At 42.6% G+C, this 25,729-nt stretch overlaps 1 protein-coding gene across 1 annotated transcript; it reads left to right on the plus strand.

Annotated features, from left to right (window-relative positions):
- The first annotated feature begins 1,626 nt into the window (after positions 1-1,626).
- Positions 1,627-25,409, plus strand: nr3c1 (nuclear receptor subfamily 3, group C, member 1 (glucocorticoid receptor)). The gene is made up of 9 exons (XM_069697046.1): positions 1,627-1,937; positions 2,418-3,610; positions 14,983-15,143; positions 15,304-15,420; positions 15,536-15,817; positions 16,624-16,768; positions 18,561-18,691; positions 19,233-19,390; positions 21,298-25,409. The coding sequence occupies exons 2-9, from the start codon at positions 2,418-2,420 to the stop codon at positions 21,448-21,450; spliced, it is 2,340 nt and encodes a 779-aa protein (XP_069553147.1). The 5' UTR covers positions 1,627-1,937; the 3' UTR covers positions 21,451-25,409.
- The last annotated feature ends 320 nt before the right edge of the window (positions 25,410-25,729 follow it).

Consider the following 25,729-nt stretch of genomic DNA (forward strand, 5'->3'; position numbering starts at 1 on the left):
CCCACTGCCATAAGACTTTACAATAACTCATCTCTGGCAAAATCCATCACAGTACAATAACACTGTTGACTGTGTTTCTTGGTTGCTTGTATATTATATATATAGATATATACTGTACTGTATGTGTATATATATATATATATATATATATATATATATATATATATATATATATATATATATATATATATACATATATATATGTTGACTGTTTATTGGTTTGTTGTATATAATATATATAGATATATAATGTACTGTATATATACTGTATATACTGTGCATTTTATATTTTATATTTATATTTTTTACTGCTATTTACTGCTATTTTATTTTATTTTATTGCTTTTCTATTATATTATTCTATTCTATTATTTTATTCTATTGTTTCTAATATTGCTTCTGTATGTATGCTGCTGTGGCGAAAAAAAATTCCCCTCGGAGATTAATAAAGTATATACCTACCTACCTACCTACCTACCTACCTAATGGTGTTTTGTCAGTAGTAGGAGACCCAGCAGTGCTTAAGACCTATATTATCTGAATAGTTGGTTGTCTATGATCCAACAAAAGCTGAGGCTACTTCAAATTTTGCAGGTAGAAGCTAAATGCCTCAGCCCCACTGTTTCGCCTGCATGTTATTAGTACTATAACTGTAGTGTCTGTCTGTCTAATGCACCATAACAGCTGCAATACAATGTAGGAACATGCTGGGCAGCTGCATGAACAATCTTGTAGGAGGAGACAAATGCACTTTTGCGTTATGTGCTTAGTGACATTGTTAAATCGCACTGAAACTAATGTTTGCCAAGAAGGTGAATGTTTATATTACAGCAATCACTGCTTTGTAGTTTGTTAAAATATTGTTATACATTATATATTTTCTAAATCCCAGTGGTGGAGGAAGTATTCACGTCCTTTATTGCAGCAAAAGTAACACAGCATTGTGAAAACAGTCTAATACAAGTTAAAGTCCTGCATTTAAAATCTTACTTCAGTAAAAGTATGTAAGCAATATCAGTAAAATGTGGTTAATGTACTAAAAGTACACACTAGGTAGTAAATGCTACATGTTGTATTTGGATTAATATTGTTGTTGACTTAATTAATTAATTAAAAGTAGGCTACAATATTTACCTCTGAGATTGATTGAGTGGAGTGGATTTATCAGGTTGCATAAAATAGAAATACTCAAGTGATGTGGGCCACGAATACCTAACATTACAACACCTGAGTAAATGTTCTTTGTTACATTACACCACGACTAAATGCTCAATAACACTGTTGTCTGTGTTCTTGGTTGTTTGTACATAATATATACAGATATATATAGATATATACTGTACTGTATATACTGTGCATTTTATATTTAATATTTTTACTGCTATTTTATTGCTTTCTATTATTCTATTATTATCTTATTGCTTCCTGTATGCTGCTGTAGCGAAAAAAAAAAAGTCCCCTCGGGGATTAATAAAGTAACTACCTAACCTAACCTAACCTAACCTCAACTCCCTGTCGTGAAGTGCGACTCGGGCGCCTCCTCTCGCTCAGCTGCAGTTCCTGGCGCGGCCGGCAGGCGGCGCTGCACGTTGTCAACAGGTGAACCACGGGGCTGCCTTCCTCAGTTCTCCATTTTGTATGTTTTTCCTAACGGCCAGCTACAAACCCTCCTCCTCCCGTAGCGTAGCCTGTTTAACATTTCGCGTAAAAAGATTTACGGCTTAATCGAAGTTGGAAAAAACTGATATATATATATATATATATAAAAAGAAGAAGAAGAAACCCGACGACTCGGCTCGTTTCACGTCTAAGATCCAGTCATGTAGCGACGAAGGGACGCGAAGAGAAACGTGAGCAGAAGTCAGTCAGCGTGTTTCAACCAAAACAATGTTGACAGACGACCTGTGGACGCGCGTCAACAACCGGGCGGTTCAAGGGTAAATACGGGACTTTATTCCGGTTAGAGTCGCTGCGTTTGTAGCCCCGGGGACAAACACAGCGACCCTGATTTAATATAAATATATAATACGGTGATGTTCGTGTTTAACGTCACTGTCAGCGACGTTCAGAGAAACGAAGGCACGAAGCCACTTTGCTACCTAGCACGCTAACGGTAGCATAGCTCAGACTACGGTAAACCTGCACCACGCTTCTCTGTTTAATGTTCATCAACCCTGTGTTAAGGGCTGCTCGCTTCATTTAACAGTGTTTGGTGGGTGGACACGGCTGACAATGAACTGACGTGGACAGTTCGCTTGTTGAACAGCTGGCTTAGCTCAGCTTTGCTAACTCTCTCCAGCGCGCATGTTTTGTCAGCTTTCCTCAAGTCTCGTCGTGATTTGAGTGAAGTTATCTTGTCTATGAGTGTGTTTTAATGGGGAGGTTTCGCTTTCTGAATGTTTCCTGTCTTTTGAAAGATGAAAAAAGGTGGAGTGAAGAAGACAGCGTACAGGAGAGATGACGACCATCTGAGCAAGCTGGTCTACACTGAAAGCCCCGAGGAGGGAGGTCTGCTGAAAGTGGCTCCTCACAGTGCCATGCCCATCGCCTCCTCCACCACCTCCGCCGCTCTTCCATCCAGCCCATCGATGCAGCCGGGACAGGTGGCCAACGGCCTCAGCAGCAACCCCCTTCCCGAGAAGCTCCCTTCGGTGGAGGGCCCAGAGTCCAGGAGCCTCACCAATGACCAGAGGCCCCGTCAGCAGCACTTTCTTCAGACGCAGGCCCCCGCGACTTTTGGGCGTCAAAACGTGGCAGAACATTTGCCCCAGCTGGAGGCCAGTGTAGCAGACGTTACCCAGTCCTCCATGGATTCGCTTATCGGGGGATCGGACCCCAACTTCTTCCCGATGAAAACAGAGGATTTCTCCGTGGAAAAAGGAGAGCAGGACCCCATTGACTTCGATCATCCCTTCGAGCACATTGGGAAAGAGGTGGACGTGAACCAGAAATTGTTCAGTGACAATACTCTGGACCTGCTTCAAGACTTTGACCTCACTGGGTCCCCCTCAGATTTTTACGTCGGGGATGATGCCTTTCTGTCCACTCTGGCAGACGATGCTTTGCTTGTGGATGCCAGTTCAGAGAGGGAGATGAAGGCTGCTGCGGTGGAGAGCAGTAACACCGCTGGGGCCGTCTCTGTTGCCCTCAACGGCAGCAATATAACAAGTCCAGATCAATCCAGCACTAGCACATCCACAACGGCATCCTCAACCCCCACAAACACTTTGTCTGCATTGGTGAAAAAAGAAAAAGATGCCGGCTTCATTCAGCTCAGCACCCCAGGTGTGATTAAACAGGAGAAGACGTCTACAGGTCACAGTTATTGCCAAATGAGCAGCACGTCTGTGGCAGACGTGCCCAGCACTAACCCCATCTCCATCTGTGGGGTCAGCACTTCAGGAGGACAGAGCTACCACTTCGGAGTCAATCCCAGGAACAATGATGCTCAGCAGCAGAAAGATTTGAAGCTAGTGTCCAGCCTGTATCTCCCGGTAACGGCCATCAGTGGGGCCTGGAACAGAGGTCAGGGCGTCGGGGATAACTCGGCAATCCACAGGGCCAGTGAGATTTTCTCAAGCTCTCCTTCCTACACCACCAGCTTTGGCAGGTAAGAATTGCAGGCAGTAGTCAGTTTATTTGTTTATCTTAGTGTTGTCTTATTTTATCCTCCCTGGCATCACCGGATCATCTGAAGTTCGTTGCTCAAAGACTCAGGTGTTAGTCTTTATTTATCAACTAACTGACATACAGAATATTCATTCATGTCAACACGGGTATCCGATTATTTATCAATAACAGGACGCTGGAAACTCTGGCCTTTTTAACTAAGAAAAAAGTTGAAAGTTGTTTGATTCAAGTTTGCTGCAATGTTTTTGTCCCAGTCAGACTTCTTTAATAAGGGACAAGTTTGAGGTTTTTTTTTTGCAGGGAGGCAAAACCACTGATACTGTCCTTTAACTGTCTTGTATATCGTCTTATTGTTTTGTGTAGAATCAATAGAATGAAGAGCGTCAGTGTGCTGTTGTTGTGGCAGCAAAGTTTGGGCAATAGTCGGACAGCCTCTGGACATAATATTGACTTGCATGCATTTCCTTTTATGCATTTTTTTAAAGACTGAGAAATTTTCACCCGAAGAGGTCTGTGGCTCACGGATGCTCGCTAACTGGTTGTTATCACAAATTAAAACTGCTGGCGGCTGATGGTTTGTTTTCACAGCTTTATTGTGGTGCTACTCATAACCTTGTGTGTTAGGAAATGGATTCAGTGTTATTACCGATGTGTCTTTAGTGGCTCCTGTAACCTGAGTACAGTAAACAAAGAACCAGAGTCTTGCCTTCATCTACCTGACCAGTCTTATCTAAAAAAACAAAAATGGTCACTTTCTATTTTAAAGACAAGACTTTGGTTTTAGAAACTTGTGGTCAACATTTGGTCATTACCCTTCACGTCACGTCACTCACAAAATCATTAATTGCCACTAGAAATAGTTGTTAGTTTCAGTTCATCATGTGTTGTTTACAGGTCAGCTCAGGCAGGCGGTCTTTATCTTGTTTCATAAATCAGACATTGAGGAATCTGAATAACTGGTCTGACAAAGGTGGTTATCAACTGTTGGTGTTGGCTCAGGATTTTCCAGTTTGTGAGTTCATACACAAACTGCCATTCACGTCTATTTTCATCAAATAAAATGCAGACTAGTTCATATGTTGTTGAAACATTGTAAATGTATATTTTGAAGATATGTTATGTTGAAAATATTTATCCTCGTGGGGAAAATAAGGAAGGGGACTTTCTAAAAGTAAAGAGTCAAAAAAATACAAGCTATACTTAGTACTATACCCACCTTAAAAGTTGTAAGTCAAATTGGATTTGGCTGTTCAGTGTGAAGATTAGTACTATTCATTCTTTTCTTTTTCCAGGAAGGTTTCTAGCAATCACAAAATCCTCAGCACACCTCTGTTTTGTCTACAGATTGCTGAGGGTCTTTTAGGGGCATGGGGGGTGGAGCTGTTGTCCTCCATCACTCTCTCTCTAGCTTCCCTTCACTACTCACAAGGTGTGTGATCATGCTGCCACTGCTGAGGCATCACCTCGCCTGCAAACCACCATTGGTTGAGGCGATGCCCAGCGTAGTCAAAAAATACCCCCTAGTCTGGGCCTCACTTTCGACTGTACTCCTCTGTGTCCACCAACACCTCAACCTAAGTGACGCACTCCTGACAACCTGCTCTCAGGGCTGATGAACCTGATGTCGGGGTGCGTATGGACGTGCCTGTGGTATCGCCTTTGAAGGGCGCTACAGGGGGTTCAATTTCTGTATGTAAAATTATCCTGAATTTAGAAAACCCTAAATTCTCGAGTTTAAGAATCTCAGTTGACTTGACGGGTCTCTGGCTGATGATGCAACTTGAGTTTATAATGACTGGAATAAAAGAAAATTGATAGAAATACTATTAAATGATGCAGTCATCAAGTGCCATCAAGTAACTTGTGTTGATTTATTTATGTGGCTTTGCATTTTTTTTATATATGTTAAGTAGCCTATATTGAGTATTGCACAAGAAACAATTACAAGAAATGGTAGAAATGTGTGAATAACAAGGCTTGAGAATATGAAGGGATAGGAATGAATTGTCTGCTGGTCCATTTAAAGCCTAATCAGAGCATGTTGTTAGTGCACAGAGGGAAAACATTTTACTTGTTGCATAGTGTCATCTCCATTGCAGTTTACATACAAAATGCAAATGTCTTTTCTACAAGTGGCATCATGTTCTGCTGAGCTGCAGTCGGTACTTTCAGTACAATTAAGATGCAACAATATGCATTCAGTTTGGTATAATACTATTGACGTAAGCTTGTATAACGTCCTGCTATTTTTGAGGTCTGGTTTTATAACCACAGTGAAACACTTGATGAACTTCTACTGTATTTCTTGTGATTATTTTAAACCTTTTCTATTTTACTGTTATTTACTCTCGTTACAACAAGGCATAAATCACAGCACACAACACTGTAGCTACTACGAGGGAAAGAAAAATCATTCTGTGGCTTGTTAACGCGGGATGTATAAAATTCAGGCTGCGTCTTTGACTTTCACCGACAATAGATGAGGAGGTGGACATTTTATATGTTTTGATAAGCCTGGTTTGAGTTCTCAGTTACCATTCATTTAAAATAAAGCCATCGTCATGACAAAAAGGTCCGAGTTAACCCCTGAGATCGTTAACCCAATAGTCCTGCTTTGTGAGACGGGCTCGTGGACTCCACAGGACATGGCTGCAGCATAAGCAATACGCTCTGAGATCTGGAGAAAAGATGTGCTGTTAAAAAGCTGGGGGAATTCCACTGTTATCCAAGTCAGACAGTCATTATTTTTTTTCTCCCTGACTGGACAAGCCTAAGTATTATGATGTGTTTATGGCATGTCCCAAATCCACTGCGTGATAAACAGTTTTCCTTCTATTTTGTTATCGTAAGGTTTTATCCTTGTTTAACAGCATGTTGTCTCTGCTGATCTGCTCAGCGGGGGTTAATGAGGTCATTTTGGGCACGTCTTCCAGCTCCCTCATGCCAAAAATAAACCTGAGAGCCGCGCTGTCTGCACCTGAACCAGATGCGTCCCCAAGAAGCAGACAATTCATTCAACAGTAGGGATGAATGAATTGTGTCCTGAATAGATTGGACAGGCCTGCACTGAGAAGAATTACATTATTTCTGAGTAGGGAAATGTGGAATAAGTCTCCTTGTTCCATTGATTGTTCTTGTTCCAGTGATTTTGAACGTTAAGTTCTGCTGTGATTTCCCACAAGTGAGCTCCCGTTCAGAGGAGCACCAAGTCACAGTGTTTGCACTGCGTACAGCCCCACAAAGTGTCTTTTGTACAGGTAATACTTTGCTGCCTTGTCGAATTTTATGGATTCAGCTGTGAATGTAACTTCGGGGTCCGATCGTGAACAGTGGCGTGACAGAAACAACCGTCTTAAACCATCTTTCTTGTTTGGATCTCTTTTGCATTCACGCCTGTCTGGTTCAGTATTCAATGGCGCGATCAGCTCAAAGATTGGCACGCAGAAGTGCGTCATGTCGGTGAGGGCGCCGATGCGGCTGTGTTTGGATTGTGTGTGCAAATGATGCTATGTACCATCTTCACAACTGCCGGGCAGTTGTCGCATCGCTTGGTGATGAGGAACAGATGGGTAGAGACACGAGATATGGCTCGTCTTCATCTCACATGTGGCTCCAAACACCCTGTCTTTGTGTTCTGCAGAGGTTTGTGTGTTTAAACAGGATTATGTTTGTGCATATGGTGTGAGGCCAAAATAATTTGTGTGGCTGTTTGGTCACTGGCTCATCGATGTGTAACCTCACCTTTGTCCGTGTCCGTGTGTGTGTCCGTGTGTGTGTGTGTGTGTGTGTGTGTGTGTGTGTGTGTGTGTGTGTGTGTGTGTGTGTCTCTCGCTTTAAAGATTTGCATTTTGTTTTTGTGTGGCGCTTGTGCGCCACAACCTTTGTGACATTTAGTGGTGTGGAATTAGCTGAACGCCGGGCTGTGGTGGTTCTGTGGTTGTCAGAAAGTTTATATCAGGTCAAAACCTCCTCCAGCTTCTCACGCAGCGCTGCTGCTTTCTGCTGAAACTGAGGCCCGGAGGACCTCACGTGACTCCGAGTATCTGACCTGCCATCACCCCAGTTTGCTGCTTTGTTTCCACCCGGGAACTCTTTAACATTAGTCCCGAGCAGGTGCCGATACTGCACCCAGTTGTCCCCCACTTCACTGGTGCGTTAAACTTCGATACCTTACGTGTTCATTTTATGCATCACAGTTTTACGAGACTCGGTTTTATGGCCTGGCTCACAGCCTGTTCGCACAAAATGAAAAATGCTTCACCTTGAGAAATGCTCAGCTTTGCTCCTATTTAGGGAAATGCACACCATGATCGTGTGATAACTGGTTTGACCATGTGGCATGACCTGAGTTATATTGTGTTGCACTTCAAGTAAATACCAACATTGGATGGAGGAAAAATGCAGAAACTTTATTCTTCTGGTTCATAACACAGCTGCTTACCAGACATGTGTTGTGTAACTTTTTTTTTTTTTTTGGGGTGCATATCCTGTCCCATCTATGATTGACCCAACCCATACAGTCTTATTTTGTGAAACGTTGTGAGCCACATGATCTAAAAATCTGTTATTTATGCTGCACACAATGTAGGTTACTGGAATTTCTGGGAGGCCTTTGAATCAATTGTGTGTTTATTGGGGGAAACTGGTTCACTGAATAGAGCTGTCCTCACATATCACAAGGCAGCGTTGTGTAGCTTCAGCATCTCTTCACGTGCACATCTGAGTAATCCATGGCTCAGGGTTTTCACACATATAAAAAGACGCAGTGTGTTGCTCATGTTATTTCAGTTTTGTAATTTTAGTTTAGGTTTTCTGTTTGTTGATCTGCTGTAAGTTGGAGAAACTTTTTTCATAATTAATGTCTTGTTTGAGAACTTTTAGACAAAATGCCTAAATTTACTTTGCTTAAGCCTCTCAGCTGTGAGCATTTGGTGCGTTTCTTCCTTAAACGATAGTATTTTGTTATTGTTCGTCAGGAAAAAACAAATAATTCAAAAGTTTTTTTTTTTTTTTTTTTTTTTAATTGTCAATATTTCTGACATTTTGTTGACAAAACAGGTAATTGACAAAATCATGAACGGATGAATCAATAATGAAAGCGCGTTAGTAGCAGCCTCTATTTTTACCTACTTGTAATAATTCATAGGCAGAATTCAGCAGTGTAACTCTGAGCTGCTGACTCAGAGGCTGCTTTGCAGTCAGGACTGGGCTGAATGAAGCAATGCCTGGGCAAGAACGTGATCTCAACAAGGTGGTAAAACTCCAGAGAATTTCATATGTGGGAATACCGAGTCTGATCTGAATAATGTTTATGACTCACTGCTGAATAACACCTCAAAGGAAAACTACTAGAAAATCGACTCAACCAACCCGGTCCTGTGCTAAAGCAGTTTTCTTACTACATCTTAACTTTTATTATCTCCCCGTGTTGCAGGGCGGGAGATTAAATTGTTAAACAGATAAACGTTTGAATTCACCAGCCACTCGATTGTAAATCATGTTTTTACCTGCAACTTTTATATTCCACCAGCATTTGACTGGCATCGGTTGCTCATTTCCCACCCTGCCCTGTTGGTGTCCTCAAATCACCCAGGAGATAAACAGCTACCATGCGAACCTACATGCCTATGCATATCAACATCGTAGGCAGCGCTCTCTTTAATGCTGTGTTGGTAGGATTCTTGCCCTCGGGGACTTGTTTGACATCTGCGATGCTTGTGGGACATTGTAGAGACTTGTTGAAGGTGTGAGTTTATTGGGTTTACCAGTAGAACTAGGTTTTTGTCAGGTAATTACTTTGTCTCAGGTGAGAATATAAAGCGTTATCAAACCATGGCAGCGAATGAGGTTTTGATTGGTCGACTTCAACCAAAGCAAGACTGCAGATTCAAGTGCTGCTGGAGAAGTAGATACGGTTTCTGTCACAGCTGTCAGATGCACCAGCTGGTTTGATACACCAGTAGTTTATGATGTGTAGTCCATTTATATACACTGTGGGTATTTGTTTATTATTATGCTTATTTATATAAAGCTTGCATTCAGTGTATGGACACTCCCAGCTCTCAGTCTTGGCTCTGTGTATAGAGAGTAAGCTTTGGTGAGGGTCATTCCTGCTCTGACACACCCCTCATCTCTCTCTCTCTCTCTCTCTCTCTCTCTCTCTCTCTCTCTCTCTCTCTCTCTCTCTGTCCTGTGTTTGCTTCCTGCAACCAAGGTCAGAGGCCTTGATTGTCAACAGAAGCTTTCAGCACCTTTTTAAGACTCTGTGTGTGTGTGTGTGTGTGTGTGTGTGTGTGTGTGTGTGTGTGTGTGTGTGTGTGTGTGTGTGTGTGTGTGTGTGTGTGTGTGTGTGTGTGTGTGAGACATGTGCGCGTGTCTGGCGGCTTTGTGTATTATGCACAAGTGTGTAGGTGTGTGCACGTGGGTGTGTCATGAGCGCTGTGGCAGGCAGGAAGGCGGACCACAAAGCACTGCCGTGAAGCTCTCACTCTTCTGACCTACTTTCCCTCCCGCCTCCCCACATCTGGCGCCAGTGAATGCACCAGATCAAATGCCAGCCATTCCAGTCGCTTTCACATTATTACTGCATTCCCATGTAACCACAGCTTTGCTTTTTCGATGTATACTTTTTGGTGTGTTTGGACTCTTTATGGGGTCATAGAAATTCTCCAGGTTGAGGTTCAGAGGATACAGTATAGTGCATACTTTCTGGTACAGTTGCCGAGTCAGCAGAGTCAAACTTTGGGAGGTTCCGCCCACATCCACCAGGACGCAGCTGAAGGTATTACTGTTAGGCACACAGTAGCAGAAGCCAGCCTCCAATTCATTTTACAGGCCGGGAAGCCACCTCCCACCTACACACAGTCCTGTCGTATAATCTAATATGGAAACTCAAATCCTTTAGGGTTGTTTTTCTTGTGCTCAACTGTGAGTGAGCTTTGGTTTCCTCCTCCGCTGTTTGAAGCCCAGCAGTAGTTGCTGCTTTGGGCCACATAATGTCACTGTTATTGAAACGGGTTTGTCAGTACAGCGTGAAGGAGAAAACAGTGGCTCTTTGCAGACAATGACAGTGAGGGACAATGCACAGTACCACATGTATCTCACTAATGGCCTGTATAATGAAGCAACGCAATGGCCATAAAAACACTTGATGTTTAAGTTAAGACTGCTACAAAGGCGACTCTGTCCCTATTGTTTTTATCTGCTGTGATGTTACAGCTTGCAGGAATGTAAAGTATTTATAAAGACATACTGTTACTGTTGGAGAGCACACAAGGCAGATATTTTTAGAGAAGTACAGCCCAATAAAACCGAGTCTCCACTCCCTCATAGAAGCTGTTTTGTTGCTCTGCATGCGAGAATGATTCAGAGCGTGCAGACCAGTTCTCCTTTCTATTTTGGTGGCTCTTACCGCAGGGAAGGAGCACTTCCTTATGTCCCTTCCCTGTACTCCTCTCCACGCTCTGAGTTTTGATGAAGATTAGCAGATGTGAGTGCAGCATTGATCCGTATCAGTCACCATGATAACCATTAAAGAAATCGGGTCTAAAGCATGTTGCCACCTTGCCAGCACACATTCAGTCGAGCTAAATGGCCTTTTTCATAAGTCTTCAGTAAATGACTCGTTTGCAGTAATTGGGTGTGAAGTAGGTCATGTATGTTGAGCACAAGCACTAAATGATGTATCACCTACAGAGAAGAAGAAATGGATAATGCAAAGATGTGGCTCTGATAGCGGCTCGTCTGGCAAAGATTCAGGGGTATGTAGAGTAGGGGCCTGCAAATCTACTCGTGACACTCGCAGCTAAAAGGGGATTATGAATTGTTAAGCAGGACATTGGAACACCGGCATTATCGCAAGTGTGTGACGTGGCTTTCGTCATTAAAACCCGGACTGATTGATCTCACTGCGAGAGATGTAAGCAGTTCACTTCTTTAGTACTGCTCTTCTCAAAGTCAAGGCCCATCTCGGGATGTCTCTGCCTTTGTGCTGCGGCGGAGCTCTGACCGATAGTAAACTCGGAGGGAATGCGAGAACATCCTGTTGATAGCGAGCGCTCACTTCAACAGATGGTTTCAGAAAGGGGAAATTCGGTTTCCCCACATTGCCGTGCAGTTTTGAGTGGTTTGTGTCTGACAATCCACAAAGACAGATTTGCAGCATGTCCTATGATGTAGTTGAATGTCATGAACTGATTCCAGACTGAGTTTTGAGAAAGTAAAGGCCAGCAGTGACTTTGTCTCGGGCTTACTCGTTGTTGTTAAAAACAAAATGGCTGCAGTAATTGGATTTGAACCAGTGGCCTAAAGCCTTCTAGGAAAGCAGTCCTGCTGACACCATCCCAGTGGGCCAGTGAAGGACAAACCGGTTAGCCCTCCGCACCCTCTGACATCATCTTCACCACTCATTAGCCTCCTCCGCCCACCCTGCTGGCCACCGCGCCCTCCTCCTGGGGCTCAATGGGCTTTTGTGAGTGAGTGAAGACGCAGTACTGTGTGAACGTTTTAGGCACTTTAGATACTTTTTTTTTTTTTTTTACCATCATGCTGTATGTTCAGAAAGACATCCGATTGGTCCAAAAGAACAAGGAGCCCCGCAACAGATGGTGTAGCCACTGAGAGGCCACGACCTCTAAATCCACAGAAGAACTGTAGTTCTCCAAGATGCTCGGAAAAACCTTCCCGCCAAGTACTTTGAAGAACTGTGTGAAAGTGCACTGAGGAGAGCCGGCGCTGTTTTAAAGGCAAACACTGTTCACACCAGATATTGATTTGATTTAGGATTTTATTCTGTTTACCGCACTTTGTATGAAGTAAGTTAATAGAAACCATACATGGTGTCGGTGTTTAAAACTGTCCTCGCTTTGTATTCGGTGCTGAATACTTTTGCACAGTGTGTTTACACACCCGCACACACTACGGCCATAGTGAGGCACTCCTGGCGGCTATAATCAGTGAAATAAGCTCTAAATTTAACATTGATGTCTTATCACCCAAAAAAGTTGTTACAGGGAGCGTGTTGGCAAACAGTCGCTCCTTTTCACATCCAGCAGACGCAGTGTAGCAACATCAGCATTTATTTGAAGCCATTTTTACAAATCTGAACCCTCTTCTAGATTTTTCGGGGTCTTCACCGCCTGCTGAGCGAAATAAGTAGATCTTTAGCTGCACTATGTTGCTTACTTTTTCTGCGTGATGATTGGTGTGATGAGGACAGGTAGTACAGAGTTCAACTGTTGCAGCTGCTGCACAATACTGCTGAGAGTAGAGAGAACAAACCAACATGTATGGTTTCAAACACTGAAAGATGCTAAAACACACGGGGGCAGTATAGTTGAGTGATACATCTTAATAGGACTATTGCTATCAGCAACCTCTTTCACATTACACATAATCGCTTGATCAAATCCTAATAGAAATATATAGATGATTTTGTCTTAACATATACCCGGTCGCAGTAGTTTTTCAGTTGTGCATAATTAGAGAGAGAGAGAGAGAGAGCACCCCTGCTCTTTGTCTTCATGCACACTGAACCAAAATACAGGGATGTGGTTTAAAGTTGAAGTTGTTAACCACAAAAGTAATGTATCAGTTAAAAAAACATGTTTTGTTAGTTGTTTCGTTGGTGCATCTTGGTTCACAATTTCATTAGCTATGATTCTGTGATGGTTTTATTGAAATTGTCACAAGCAATGTGATTAGATTTGTTTTATTTGGATATGTGATTGTTAGTTTTATGTTTCTTAGTTTGCTTCTACAATTGAAGGATTTCTTCTTCTTTTTTTTTTATGCCGTTTATGTCTTCAAAGTGTTCTGAAGGTTGGGATATTTTTTAGTTGGAATGATAAATCTAATTTCCAAATGTAAAAGAAGTGTTCTGTGATTTTCACTGAAGCTGTAGCTATTTACAATAATGTTCTTCCTGCTCAGTTTGTCCACTTCAAACAATCATAAATTACTGCTTTTTCATGATACATCTGGGTTGTATCTGCCAAGCTGAAGTACTGATAATCATTTCACCCCGTTTTACGCCTTTATTTTTTTTTTTTAAATAAAATGAATTAGAAATGTTGGTATGCTGGCTTAATCATGGATTTAGTGGATCAAATGTATTAAGTGTGCCCCAGGTTTCACCTTTCACAGCTGTACCTGGAGGGAAGGTTTTAGTGAGCGCCCCACTTTATGGCATCCACAACTCCCAACTAAGACAAGATTTGGGGGTGAACTCTCGATGGTTTGAATTTGAGCCCTTGAAAACAATGCGACCGAAGATGTTCGGGAAATGAATACTTGTAAGCGATGACAGTTGTGCTGAATATGCGTAATGGGCAGATTTATTGACCAAAGGGTTTTGTCAATGGAGCTCTGACAGCTCTCAGCCCTGTCATGGTTTGACAGCCTCCACTGATGGGTTGTGGTTTTTTTTAGTTTTTCTTTTAAATCTGGCTGCTGAATGCTTCTGGAATTGATGCTTTAATGTTTTACTCGGGTTTTCCCATCCTGCTGTGCCCACTGACTGCTGGAGCCTGGCCTGCTTTCATGCTTAATACCCTCGTGTTGTATAACTAAGAGTGAACTTTGGTCCCGGGCTAAAATATGCATAAGTGTGTGAGTGTGGCGTGACAGTTTAGAGTGGCTCTCATCAAATTAAACGGTTTGACTTCTCATTGCGGCAGCAGATGTGCACACACATGCACAGACAGACAGTTACTGCATGTCTCAGGCTTAATATCCACTCAATGTGGGTGTTGTTGTTGTTGTTGTTGTTGTTGTTGTTGTTGCTGTGGCCACTGGGATAGAAAGGGGGCGTAGACCTTTTGGCGCATGGATGCAGCAAAGCCTGTCGTCCCCTAGTGGCAGCTTTGAAAAAGTGCATCGCTAACCAGCATTAACTGAGTCTGGAAACGTTTGTGGTTCAATCAAAGGAAGAAGGGCTGTTTTAGGACAACCACTGGATTTAGGATGTGACCAGAGATCTTCAGATAATTTAGTCTTTAAAGGCCCAAACGAGCACAAGGAGACTCACTTTTCCTCCCTCATGAACACATTCAGTGTGACGGCAGTAAATGTATGTGGAGTGTTTTTGTGTAGATTATTTATTTATTTAACAGCTGAAAATATGAACTACAGCTGAACTCTCAAAACTCAGAGGATGCTTTCAGGAGAGCGGCCAGGTTGTATAAAAGGCTTATTGTAAACAGAGTCGGTGCCATGATTTGGATTTGACTCAAACGCCTGTGCAGCCATGTGATGCTACAGTCATTTTAAAGTGTTTATGTCAGTGCTACATCTTTATTTACAAAATATTTTTTCATAAACTTAATTTCTCTGCCTTCCACCTTCTTCCTCCAGTACTATATGCAGACAGGAAGGAGGCACGGCGACATCGTCAACACAGGGGAAAAGCGGGACCCATAAAATCTGTCTGGTGTGCTCTGACGAGGCTTCAGGCTGCCATTACGGCGTTCTCACCTGCGGCAGCTGCAAGGTTTTCTTCAAGAGAGCAGTGGAAGGTGCAAAGCCAAAAGGCATAATTATTTAGTTATTAATCGCCTGTATTACACACAATGATTACTAATGTGTGCCACAAGTTTACTGAAATCCTGAAGTAGTTTTATCCCTTGTAGTATTTGCCACCACTGTAAAGGTAAATAACAGATGAATCTTTCTCAGGGCAGCATAATTACCTGTGTGCCGGGAGGAACGACTGCATAATAGACAAGATCAGGAGGAAGAACTGCCCAGCCTGCCGCTTCCGCAAGTGTCTGATGGCAGGCATGAACCTGGAAGGTACGCGCTAACTGCACTGATAATGACAAACAGGATAACCTTTAGTTGTTTTAGTTGCTTCTGCCTTCTGTGCGACTTAACTCGGCCATGTTCATCCCCGTTTTCTCTTCTGAAGCTCGCAAAACCAAGAAGTTGAATCGCTTAAAGGGCAGCCAGCCCAGCAACCTGCCCGAGGTGATACCTTCTCCACCGATCGAGGCTTGCTCCCTCGTACCCAAGTGCATGCCTCAACTTGTTCCCACGATGCTATCCCTGCTGAAGGCGATAGAGCCGGACACCATCTTTGCCGGCTACGACAGCACCCTGCCCGACACCTCCACCCGCCTCATGACCACCCTCAACAGGCTGGGCGGCCGACAGGTCATCTCTGCCGTCAAGTGGGCCAAAGCTCTGCCAGGTTGGTGGTATAAACTTCCCCTGTGCGTTCGGTGATATATATATATATATATACTATAACTATACTATAACCATTGTGATTACGTTCATGTTGAGGAGTTTTGTAAAGAGGAAAATGTGACGCACGGAAACGCAGTTGCAACATTGCCAGATTTTTGTTTTGTTTGTTGTGATATTGAACACAGACGTGCCATTGGGCTTCTCTTTTTGTATTAACATCTATTTACATGTAAACTCGTAGTGTTTGAAGATGTGCGCCGTCTTCATTGTTTGGCATTTCAGGCATTGTGTGACACCTCATATAACCCTGAAAACAGCTGCCATGTGCAGTCACATTTTAATTTGACAGCAGCTGTTGTAATGTTTTGGCACAGTGCAAAACAGGTGTTGTGTCTGCTTTAATTTGTGTAAACTGTCACTACATCTGGATCTGCTCAATCTGGACCGAAGCTGACACGTGGGCACATTTAGTGAACAAGAGTGACAACTGATTGTTTGTTGCTTACTTGCACACTTTTTTTTTTTAATTGGGTAAAATGCAGTTGTGGCATTCAGATTCTGCTCCTACAAAATATATGGTGAATTTTTTTAGGAATACACAGGTTGAATTGTTACTTTGACCACACACACACACACACACACACACACACACACACACACACACACACACACACACACACACACACACACACACACACACACACACACACACACACACACACACGGACATACATACATACATACATACATACATACATCGAGGCTGTTTTATAGTCGGGTGAAGTATTTCCATGTCCTTCCTCTCAGGTTTCAGGAACCTGCACCTAGACGACCAGATGACTTTGCTGCAGTGCTCCTGGCTCTTCCTCATGTCTTTTGGTTTGGGCTGGAGGTCTTACCAACAGTGCAACGGCAACATGCTCTGCTTCGCACCCGACCTCGTCATCAACGAGTATGTATTGTTTATGGTTCAGTCTCTCGGCCTGACTCGTGTTGTTTAATTTGATACCAAAAGTAGGACGAGAATAATACGAGGATGAATCAAAAGGTTCTGAGACCGTACGACGCAGAAGTCCCAAGTTTTGTTGCTTGATCAACTTCAGCACCTGAATTATTTCAATTCAATGAGATGTTATTTATGTAGCACCAAATCACAACACAAGTCATCTCGGGGGAACTTGCAGAGTAAAGTCTTTACAATACAACCACAGCAACTTTATTTGAGAGAAACGCAGCAATTCAACAATTCCCACGAGCAACATCTGGATAGAAAAACCGCCTTTTAACAGGTAGAAAACCTCCAACAGCAGGCGGAAAAATGTTGTCAGGTTTTCGTGACCGCTGGTCCGGGCGCATCAGTGATTTCTCCATAAACACGAGCGGAGAGCGCACATCAGATGTTGTGTCTAACTCAGGATATTGGCAACAGGAGACCCTTAAAATGCTTCAGAAAGTCTCCAGCAATGAAGCCATGAGCCTGGAGAGGTGTTTTGAGTGACATTTAAGAGGGTCAGAACGTCACTGTCCAAGACCGAAGAAGGTGCATCAGGTCAGGAGCAACCAGGTGGGTTTTCTTTGACATATGACCTGAACTGTGGCGCGATTGCACCTTGATCCTCCCAACAGAGCGTTGAAAATGAGCGTGTTTCTAATCCCCACCACTCCGACTCAGCAGATTCGGCTCCCTGAAAACGTCTCTGTCCCCCAAAAGTCTGACACAAATCGGGACGTGTGCTCTCCGCTTACGTTTCAGCTGCATGGAGAAATCACCGATTAGCTCGGACCGCCGATCACAAAAACGTGTTTAACACAAGTGTTGGTGTTGATCAAGCGATGAAACTTCGAATACTTACTCCCAAAGCCAACAGCTTCCTCCTGCTTCATGAGCGCCACGATCGCACTAAACGGAAGCAGGGACCATCAAAGTGAAAACATACCTAATGTTCGAGTCCCCGTAAATGAAGCATCGCTAGTGAATTGAGCACTGATGTGATATTTCCCGGTCTGTGTGATATATATATATATACTTTTTGCAATTTGCCAACATATACATCTGTTTTCTGGAGTCTATCAGTGCAGCTCTTTGCTCTCTGCTGTGTCGTATCTCCCGAGAATCAAACCGTGTCTGTCAGCTGTCATCAGTAATCAGCGTTTCATCCTTCTTATAGCCTTGATAACTCTGCTCTGAGTGCAGTGAGCCATCAGCGCAGCTCCCATGCTTCAGGCTGTAATAGGCCTTTTTTTTTTTTTTTTTTTTTCCCCATAATCACAAGCTGAACATTAACATGATCATAATTAATATAGTTATGTTCTCTGCTTGGCAGTCAGCCCCCAAAGTAAATGTATCTACCGGCCTGTTTTTAGTCAGATTGTCTATTCTCAGTGTTGTTTTGTGACGTATCTTATAATGACTGTTTTAAAAAAAAAAAAAAAAAAAAACAGCTCTCTACCATACATTCTGAAAGATTGTCCTCACTTACACCCACAATAATGAGAGGACACTAAATCAACTGAAATATACATTTCCACTCTTCTACATCAATAATCTAAGAGCGAATCTCATTTGCGAAAGAATAATTGAAAGTAGGATCTTCAAATTGTTTTCAGCCAGACATTAATTCTACAGCGATATTACAGGAAGCTGCTTCATCTCCCTTACTGTGACTACGCCACCTGCCATCAGCGAGGACGCAAAGACAAACAAGTGTACGGCGGTTGAACTGTTGTCTGTCTGAACCCACCAGGGAGCGGATGAAGCTGCCCTACATGGCCGACCAGTGCGAGCAGATGCTGAAGATTTCGAGCGAGTTTGTGCGGCTGCAGGTCTCCCACGACGAGTACCTGTGCATGAAGGTTCTGCTGCTGCTCAGCACAGGTCAGACTTTTTTTTTTTTTTTTTTTTTTTTTACCTTCGAGCAGCTGAACCGCCTCACACCTTCCATCACCGTCACATGTCGAAGGTCGGGCCGGGATAACGCGATCATTACAAAAGTCATTATTTCAATTCAATACTGTCTCCAGTAGCTCGGAGGTGATGATGACGGATATTCAGGAGATTACATCACATAGTAGCACTTTCACAACAGATTAACTCACCTGAACGCATCGTATATAAGAAGTGGATTGCTGGTTGAGGACAGATGGACATGACACCGTATCATGTTGTCTCATGAATGTAATCTAGTGCAGGAGAATTAAAGGTGCCAGCCAAGTCTCAATAATGTCTTGATGTATATTCATTAGTTGCCGTTATTGTCCTTCACAGTATGGAAGTTTACTATAATTTAGAGTTTAAAAAATGTCCTCCCAGTCTTGCAGTTTAAAGCCGCAAGTGTTACGTGTTCATTGTGAAGTCTAGGGTCCATTGTCCTTATTTCTGTCCCAGATGTTGACTTTGAGTTTCGCCTCTCCCGCAGTGCCAAAGGACGGCCTGAAGAGCCAGGCGGTGTTTGATGAGATACGGATGTCGTACATCAAGGAGCTGGGAAAAGCCATAGTGAAGCGTGAGGAGAACTCCAGCCAGAACTGGCAGCGATTCTACCAGCTCACCAAGCTGCTGGACTCCATGCACGAGGTACAGAGATGCAGCGTACGGAGACAAAATGCTCTGTGTGACATCAGCGATGTCTCAGGTTATTGAATAGCTGCAGCTTTCTCTCCTTAAACAAGGAGCAGCTGTCTGTGTGTTACCTTAAAGCGTTAACATAGTTTCCAAGAAATTTCTTGCCAATAATACAAAGCTTCACGCTGCAGGTTTTACAGTCGTTTAGGAGTTTGAGGTCTGGAATTTATCTAATACACAAGTAGTACGACCTTTCAGTCTGTTGACACCAAACACGTCTAAGATTGTCAGTTAAAATAACTTTGTTCAGTCTGTGCTTACACCATAACTTAACTCATTCATAATCAAAACATTGATGCAGAGTGAGACATTTCATCTGTAGCAGGTTGATTGCTCCTTACTCGTGTCAGAAAGTGAAATACTACTCTCATGTAAGCTAGTTTACATATAGTACAATGTGTATTTATGCCTCTGACATCGCCTCATTAATAATTCAAAACTAGTTCATTTATGAGACTCTGGTAAAGTCTGCATTTAAATACCTTCAAGTTTCTGTTAAAAGAAGCAATTTTCTGCACTGTAAATATGTACAATCATACTGACAGTGTATGTTGGTGTCATAAATGTAAACGTAGTCCATCACAAACATTGTACTCTGATGTGGCTGGAAAACTTCGATTTAGATAGACAAGATTGTTGTGTACAGTGAACCCTCGTTTATCGCGGGGGTTACGTTCCAAATAGAGACCGCGATAGGTGAAATCCGTGAAGTAGGAACCTTTATTTTTTTTACAATTATTATACAATGAAATACTCCATAATACATTGAAACCAAAGAACAAAACCTTTTTACAAGCCCAAGCATTTGTTTAACAAATAAAAGTACTGTATAAATGTGTTTTTTTTAACAAATAACTACTGTACTGTAAAATAATAATTTTAATCATCAATACGAACTGAAGGCTTCAAATTGCTGAGATCGGCACCGCCCCACTGCGACCCGAGTCATTGGATTAGAACGGGAGGAAATGAAAAATGATTATGAAAACAAATACAAAGTACAAAGTACAGTCGGACAAATAGTGACTCGTGTATTTCACTGCTCTTCTGACTGAGCCGCTGCATCCTGACTCCGCTCTGCAGCGGTTCTTTCTTCTAAAGCCGGCGGTGCAGGTGTGGTTTTTCGAGAGAAGAACATAGTTATCGGTAGTTGTTGTCGCTCTTTTTTCTTCTGGGCAAAAAGATTCTTATAAACCGACATGCCACCATCGATTATTTTTAATTTGGCAAGCTGTTTTACGTACGTGTACATATTAAACCGCAACGTTATTGACAAACAGGTAGAGAAGAAGCGGAGAGACTGTTTAGCCAATCAGAATGCAGAACACAATGCACGATGCAAATCCGTGAAGTAGCGAGACCGCGAAAAGTGAACCGCGTTATAGCGAGGGTTCACTGTATTTCATTTTATTGAAAAAGATTTCTGTCTGCAGCTCCTGAGTCATTTTCAGATTCTGAATCTACGACTTCAAAATGTTACCTTTTGATAAATCAATAATCCAAATAAGAAATAACTTGATTCACACGAGAAGAGTACATCTGTTCATTGCAACCCATTTTTCTTATTATTTATTAAGGAATAGCATAACTCCTACACTTTATTCAAACTAAAATTTGAAGTTCCACATTGCAGGTGCGGCTGCTCTCAGGTTTTCGTGTTGGATCATCATCTGCTTTACTCCAACAATTTAAAACCAGTTCCTGTGGTTTCAATGTTTAATGGACTTTATAATGGTTTCAAATGCTGGTTATGGTTGAACACTGTGCACCACTTCATTGGTTAATCCTCAGCGAATGTGCTCTCCTCCTGCGTGCGTGTGCGTGTGTGTGTGTGTGCGTGTGTGCGTGTGCGTGAGCAGATGGTCGGTGGATTGCTCAGCTTCTGCTTCTACACGTTTGTGAATAAATCCTTGAGCGTGGAGTTCCCGGAGATGCTGGCGGAGATCATCAGCAACCAGTTACCAAAATTCAAGGCCGGGAGCGTCAAACCTCTCCTCTTCCACCAGAGATGACTGCCCCCCACCCGCCCACCTCCCCTCCCCCCCCCCTTCTCCCCCACCCGCCCCCTCCCGTAACAGACACAATGCCTTAAAGTCCCATCACCTCGCCACCCCCGACCCGACTCACCCCCAAAACCCACCCAGAAGAGCGACGACAAAAAGGACTGCGGATCCACGCGAGTGAGGCTTTCTGGAGCGAGTATGCAACTCCGCGCGGCGGCTTTACGGGTCTGGCGCGAGGGAACAGAGATGGTTGCGTAGGACCCAGACGGCGAGCACAAGAGGTTTCGTTTCGTTGAACAGTCGAAGATGTAGTGTGCAACAATGAGTAGGGAAACATTTGTAAGTTAAAGTGATAGTCACGAAGAGAAAACAGGCTTAACATCCACGTCGTCTCAGGTTTCTTACCTTCAAATCCAGAACGATATCTAAAAATAGATAGAACAAATATCTATGTATATGTTCTGATAGTATTTTCTACATTTTCAAATTATAACAGTTTATACAATTTTCCAGGTCTTGGTTACCTGAGGAGGTAACAAAAGCTTAATAACATGCTCTTATGTAGGCTTTTAGACTGTACGTTCCACTTTTAGTTTTTATAGGAGGTTGTAACAAAATGTTTATCAGTCGCACGGGGGGAAAAAAAAACAACAACAACTGTTTTCTAGTCATTTAAAAAAAAAAGAAAAAAAAAAGAAGCATATTTCATTGCTTTGATTAATTAACTGGACATGAGAAACACTTCTGTGATACTGTTAACCGATGTCCACCACTCAAAGGATGATTTCCCCCACAAGCTGACCTCTTCCAGGTTTACACACATGTCTGTTATAAAAGGGAAAAGAAAACATGTGCCTTTTTTGCTTCAAGTATCATCTTGGCTATTTTCTTCCTACCGTGCTTCTCTTGAACCCGTCGTGATCTACCTTCACCATATGTTGATTGTACTTTTTATATTACATGCAGTTGCAAAGTTTTCCTTTTTTTTTTTTTTTTCTTTTTTCCTCCAGTGGCTGTGTTTATCTTTAGAAGCGGCAGCTCGGTCCATCCTTCGTGCGTAGAAATGATCCGTGTTGTTAAGAAACGATATACCAAGTCTGCTTCCTTTTCACGCTGACCCCCTCCCCTCCCCAAACATAACTCCCTAAGTGCTAGTTGAGCACTTTGAACTCTGCTAAAGGCTTTAAAAGACTGTTGTCCCGTACCGGTCCCCGTGCTGTACGACGTTAGATGGAAGTCAGAACTTTTTTCTGTTGGAAAATAGCCCATTTCTTCGTCTTCAGTTTGGTCCACACTCTGGCCCCATTAGTCCAACAGTAGAATGCGATGGATGCCCGCGTCTACCAATCACAAGTGAGAGGGCGTATTTGATTGTGTTTAATTTTTGTACGTTTGACGTGGCTCCAACTGGGTGGACAATGACCGTCCTTCACATTTTTCAGTTCTTTTTACGGTCTCTTCGTTCGGTTCAAATGCAGTCGTGATTGTGCCGCTGATGATCCTTCTCAAACAGTGTCTCCTTTCTGTTTGTTAACATTTTGGGAAATACGGTTTCCCGCTCTCTTGCCACTGTTGTAGCTGTTTGGTAAATGTTAAGCGGTCGTTTAACTTTTCTCAGCTTAGTTTAAGCTAAAAGACTGATGAGAGCTTGTCTGGCTCTGTCCAAATAGAACAAAATCCACCTTCCAGCACCCCTAAAACTCACCAATTATCACATGAAAGCCCCCCAATTCAACCTCTTATTGCTACGTGACTGACTGTTTCTTGGCCAAGTTACATCCTGAAGCCTTTGTTGGTTGCCTGGCAACTGGTCCTTGAAATAGTCCAGCACGTGAACCATCGTAAGAGGCTGGATTTCAGTTTTTTTTTTTTTTTTTGTATGGATTAAACCAACAACTTTATATGGTGTGAGATGTCGAGGTGCCGTTAAGGACGTTTTGTTCTCTTCGGGCAGTACCAGGTCAGCTGTTTGCTCGCCATGAAGCTGCAGCTTCATATTTATTGTAGAGACGCAACTGATCCCAACCACCTCATCCAACTCTCGGCAACACAGTGAGTCAGAGTATTTCCCAAAATGTCAAACTGTTCCTTTTAATATTCGCAGTTAGACTTTGGATCAGGCGCTGGCAGATTCACCACCCTATAAACCTCCCACAGCTGCTGGTAACCTTTGACCCCTCCGCTCTTTCAACACCTCGTAGGCTACCTGTCTTCATTTCTCTTCCTCTTTAGTACCGTTGCACCTTAATTCGTCTGTCCGTTAGGTAGTCGAGCTCCGCGATTGAAAGCACTTGGCATTAGTCACCTCGCAGCATCCTGTCACCGTGAACGTGTAGCATTACTGACGGGGGGGGGGAGGCGGGCGAAGTGGATCCGTTATTCTCTGGGAATTATTTCAGTGCCAAACTCCTGTTTTGTCTGTTTTCAGTGATGCTGACATTTGGTCAGCGTTTGTATCAGAAGAGGAAACGAATCCGAGCTTCTAAATTTGTCGAGGCGGGTGGAAATGCCTCGACTGATCAGTCCACCGGATCGATTACCGACCGATGACCACGCTTCACTCATCACGCGCATGAACGGCGGGCCCGTCGGTTTCTCTCATTTCCTGCGTGGTCGAAGCGGAAACTTGAAATGCGTTGCAACGTTTTCATCAGTTTGAGTTTGGCCGCTCGGCTCGTCATCAGCGGGATGACGACACTTAACACCGACGTGTCGTCTTGGGTTTTAAAGCAAACTAATCGAAACTAAACTTTAAAGAGGAAATCATTTAATTCAGCGGAAATGTTACAGATCGAAGGTAATAATGAGCTGTCGGTTATAAATACTCGGATAACTATGTCAAGTGAGGAGCTGAAAAGAGCTCGCTGTATGTTTTGAATATAGAAAATGATGCAAATCTGTCCCGACAAAAACTATAAAAGCACTCGTACATTTTAAACTCCTCCCATGCTCAGGTTGTTTAAAAAGGTCTGTTTCACACAGTGTGTAGTCGTCCACGTATAGTTAAAGAACCAAAAACTGTTTGTGTCTGCTTCTGTGTTTTGTGGTGTTTATATGTCAGGAAATAAGTTGACGGACGAGCAAAGTTGAAGGAATCCGCTGCCACCGCCGTCATTATTAGTTTTTTTTTTTTTTTTTTTTTTTGTCTTTGAGGTTCATTCGGAATAGTTTAAAACTATCCTCATTAACTGCAGAGGGATTACTCATGGGTTACTTTCACATTCAGTGTATCCAAATCTCTGCTGCTGCTGCTGCTGCTCATTTAAACAGATATATATATATATATATAAATATATATATAAAAATATATATGAATATAAAGAAAACCGCACACTTGCCTCTTCTTGCTCAAAAATGTATCCTGTTTACCCTCTTGTACATTTTTGAGGAGGACACCTGAATATGCAATAGAAATCACGGATAATCTATCACCATCACAGAACATGATAAGCTTACTTCCTTGTTTTCTTAAAAGCCTATTCAAAAAGCCTATTTGATGTTTGACTACGAGGTGACCAAAGCAAAACAACAAGACAAATTCAATGTAACGTCAGCGTAAACTCGAGGAGACAAACGTGATGGCTCTGGTCAAATTGTGTGATACTGTGAATAGGAGAGGAGTCGGTCTTCTTCACACACAAAACTGTTTGTGAAAGTAATCAACCAGCTTGAATCTATAAACAAAACTTTGCACTACCCAAATACTGTTTGAAAATCTATTTTGTATAAAACATATGCAGACATAAACTTTTGAGAATTATCAAGGGCGGATCATGTTTCACTGGTATATGCGTTCTCTGAAAAGCTTTTTTGTTTTGCTTAAAACATGTACATATAATCAATTGTAAAGAAAATGTGTTGTATTGTCTCCAAATAATAGTTTTTCAGTACCTTCCCTCTGTATTATTTCTCCTCTGTAGTGTGACTCCTGTTGATCTTTTCCTCCGTTGATTAAAGGTCAAACCGTGTGTCTTCCTTCGTGTGCTACTTCTGGGAGCGAGGAACTGACCTTTGCGACGACATGAACGCGGTGACTCTTTAACGACAGACACGGTTACCTCGTTGTGAGCCACTTTTCAGGACCACAGCAAGCACTTGTTCATCAAATAAATACACTTTTCCATTCTGACAACTGGTTTATTGACTGTTGAAACCCCACTGAAATTCAACCCGTGTGCGAGCAGAGTTCAGAAGCCTTTCAAGTTGTAATGAGAATCATTTTGAATATTGGTTGAACTAGTAGGAATGACGTGGAGCTTTTCCATCATGTGTATCGGTTACACCGCGT

The sequence above is a fragment of the Brachyistius frenatus genome, unplaced genomic scaffold (genome assembly GCF_029030835.1).
Source record: "Brachyistius frenatus isolate BFR_SWC_R1_liver_20210118 unplaced genomic scaffold, ASM2903083v1 Contig_22, whole genome shotgun sequence".
Taxonomy (NCBI): domain Eukaryota; kingdom Metazoa; phylum Chordata; class Actinopteri; family Embiotocidae; genus Brachyistius; species Brachyistius frenatus.

Coding starts and splice junctions, on each gene's coding strand:
- nr3c1 (XM_069697046.1), top strand. CDS start 2,418: ATGAAAAAAGGTGGAGTGAAGAAGACAGCGTACAGGAGAGATGACGAC. Junction 15,421..15,535: donor GGCAGGCATGAACCTGGAAG/GTACGCGCTAAC, acceptor TCTCTTCTGAAG/CTCGCAAAACCAAGAAGTTG. Junction 19,391..21,297: donor TGCTGGACTCCATGCACGAG/GTACAGAGATGC, acceptor GTGCGTGAGCAG/ATGGTCGGTGGATTGCTCAG.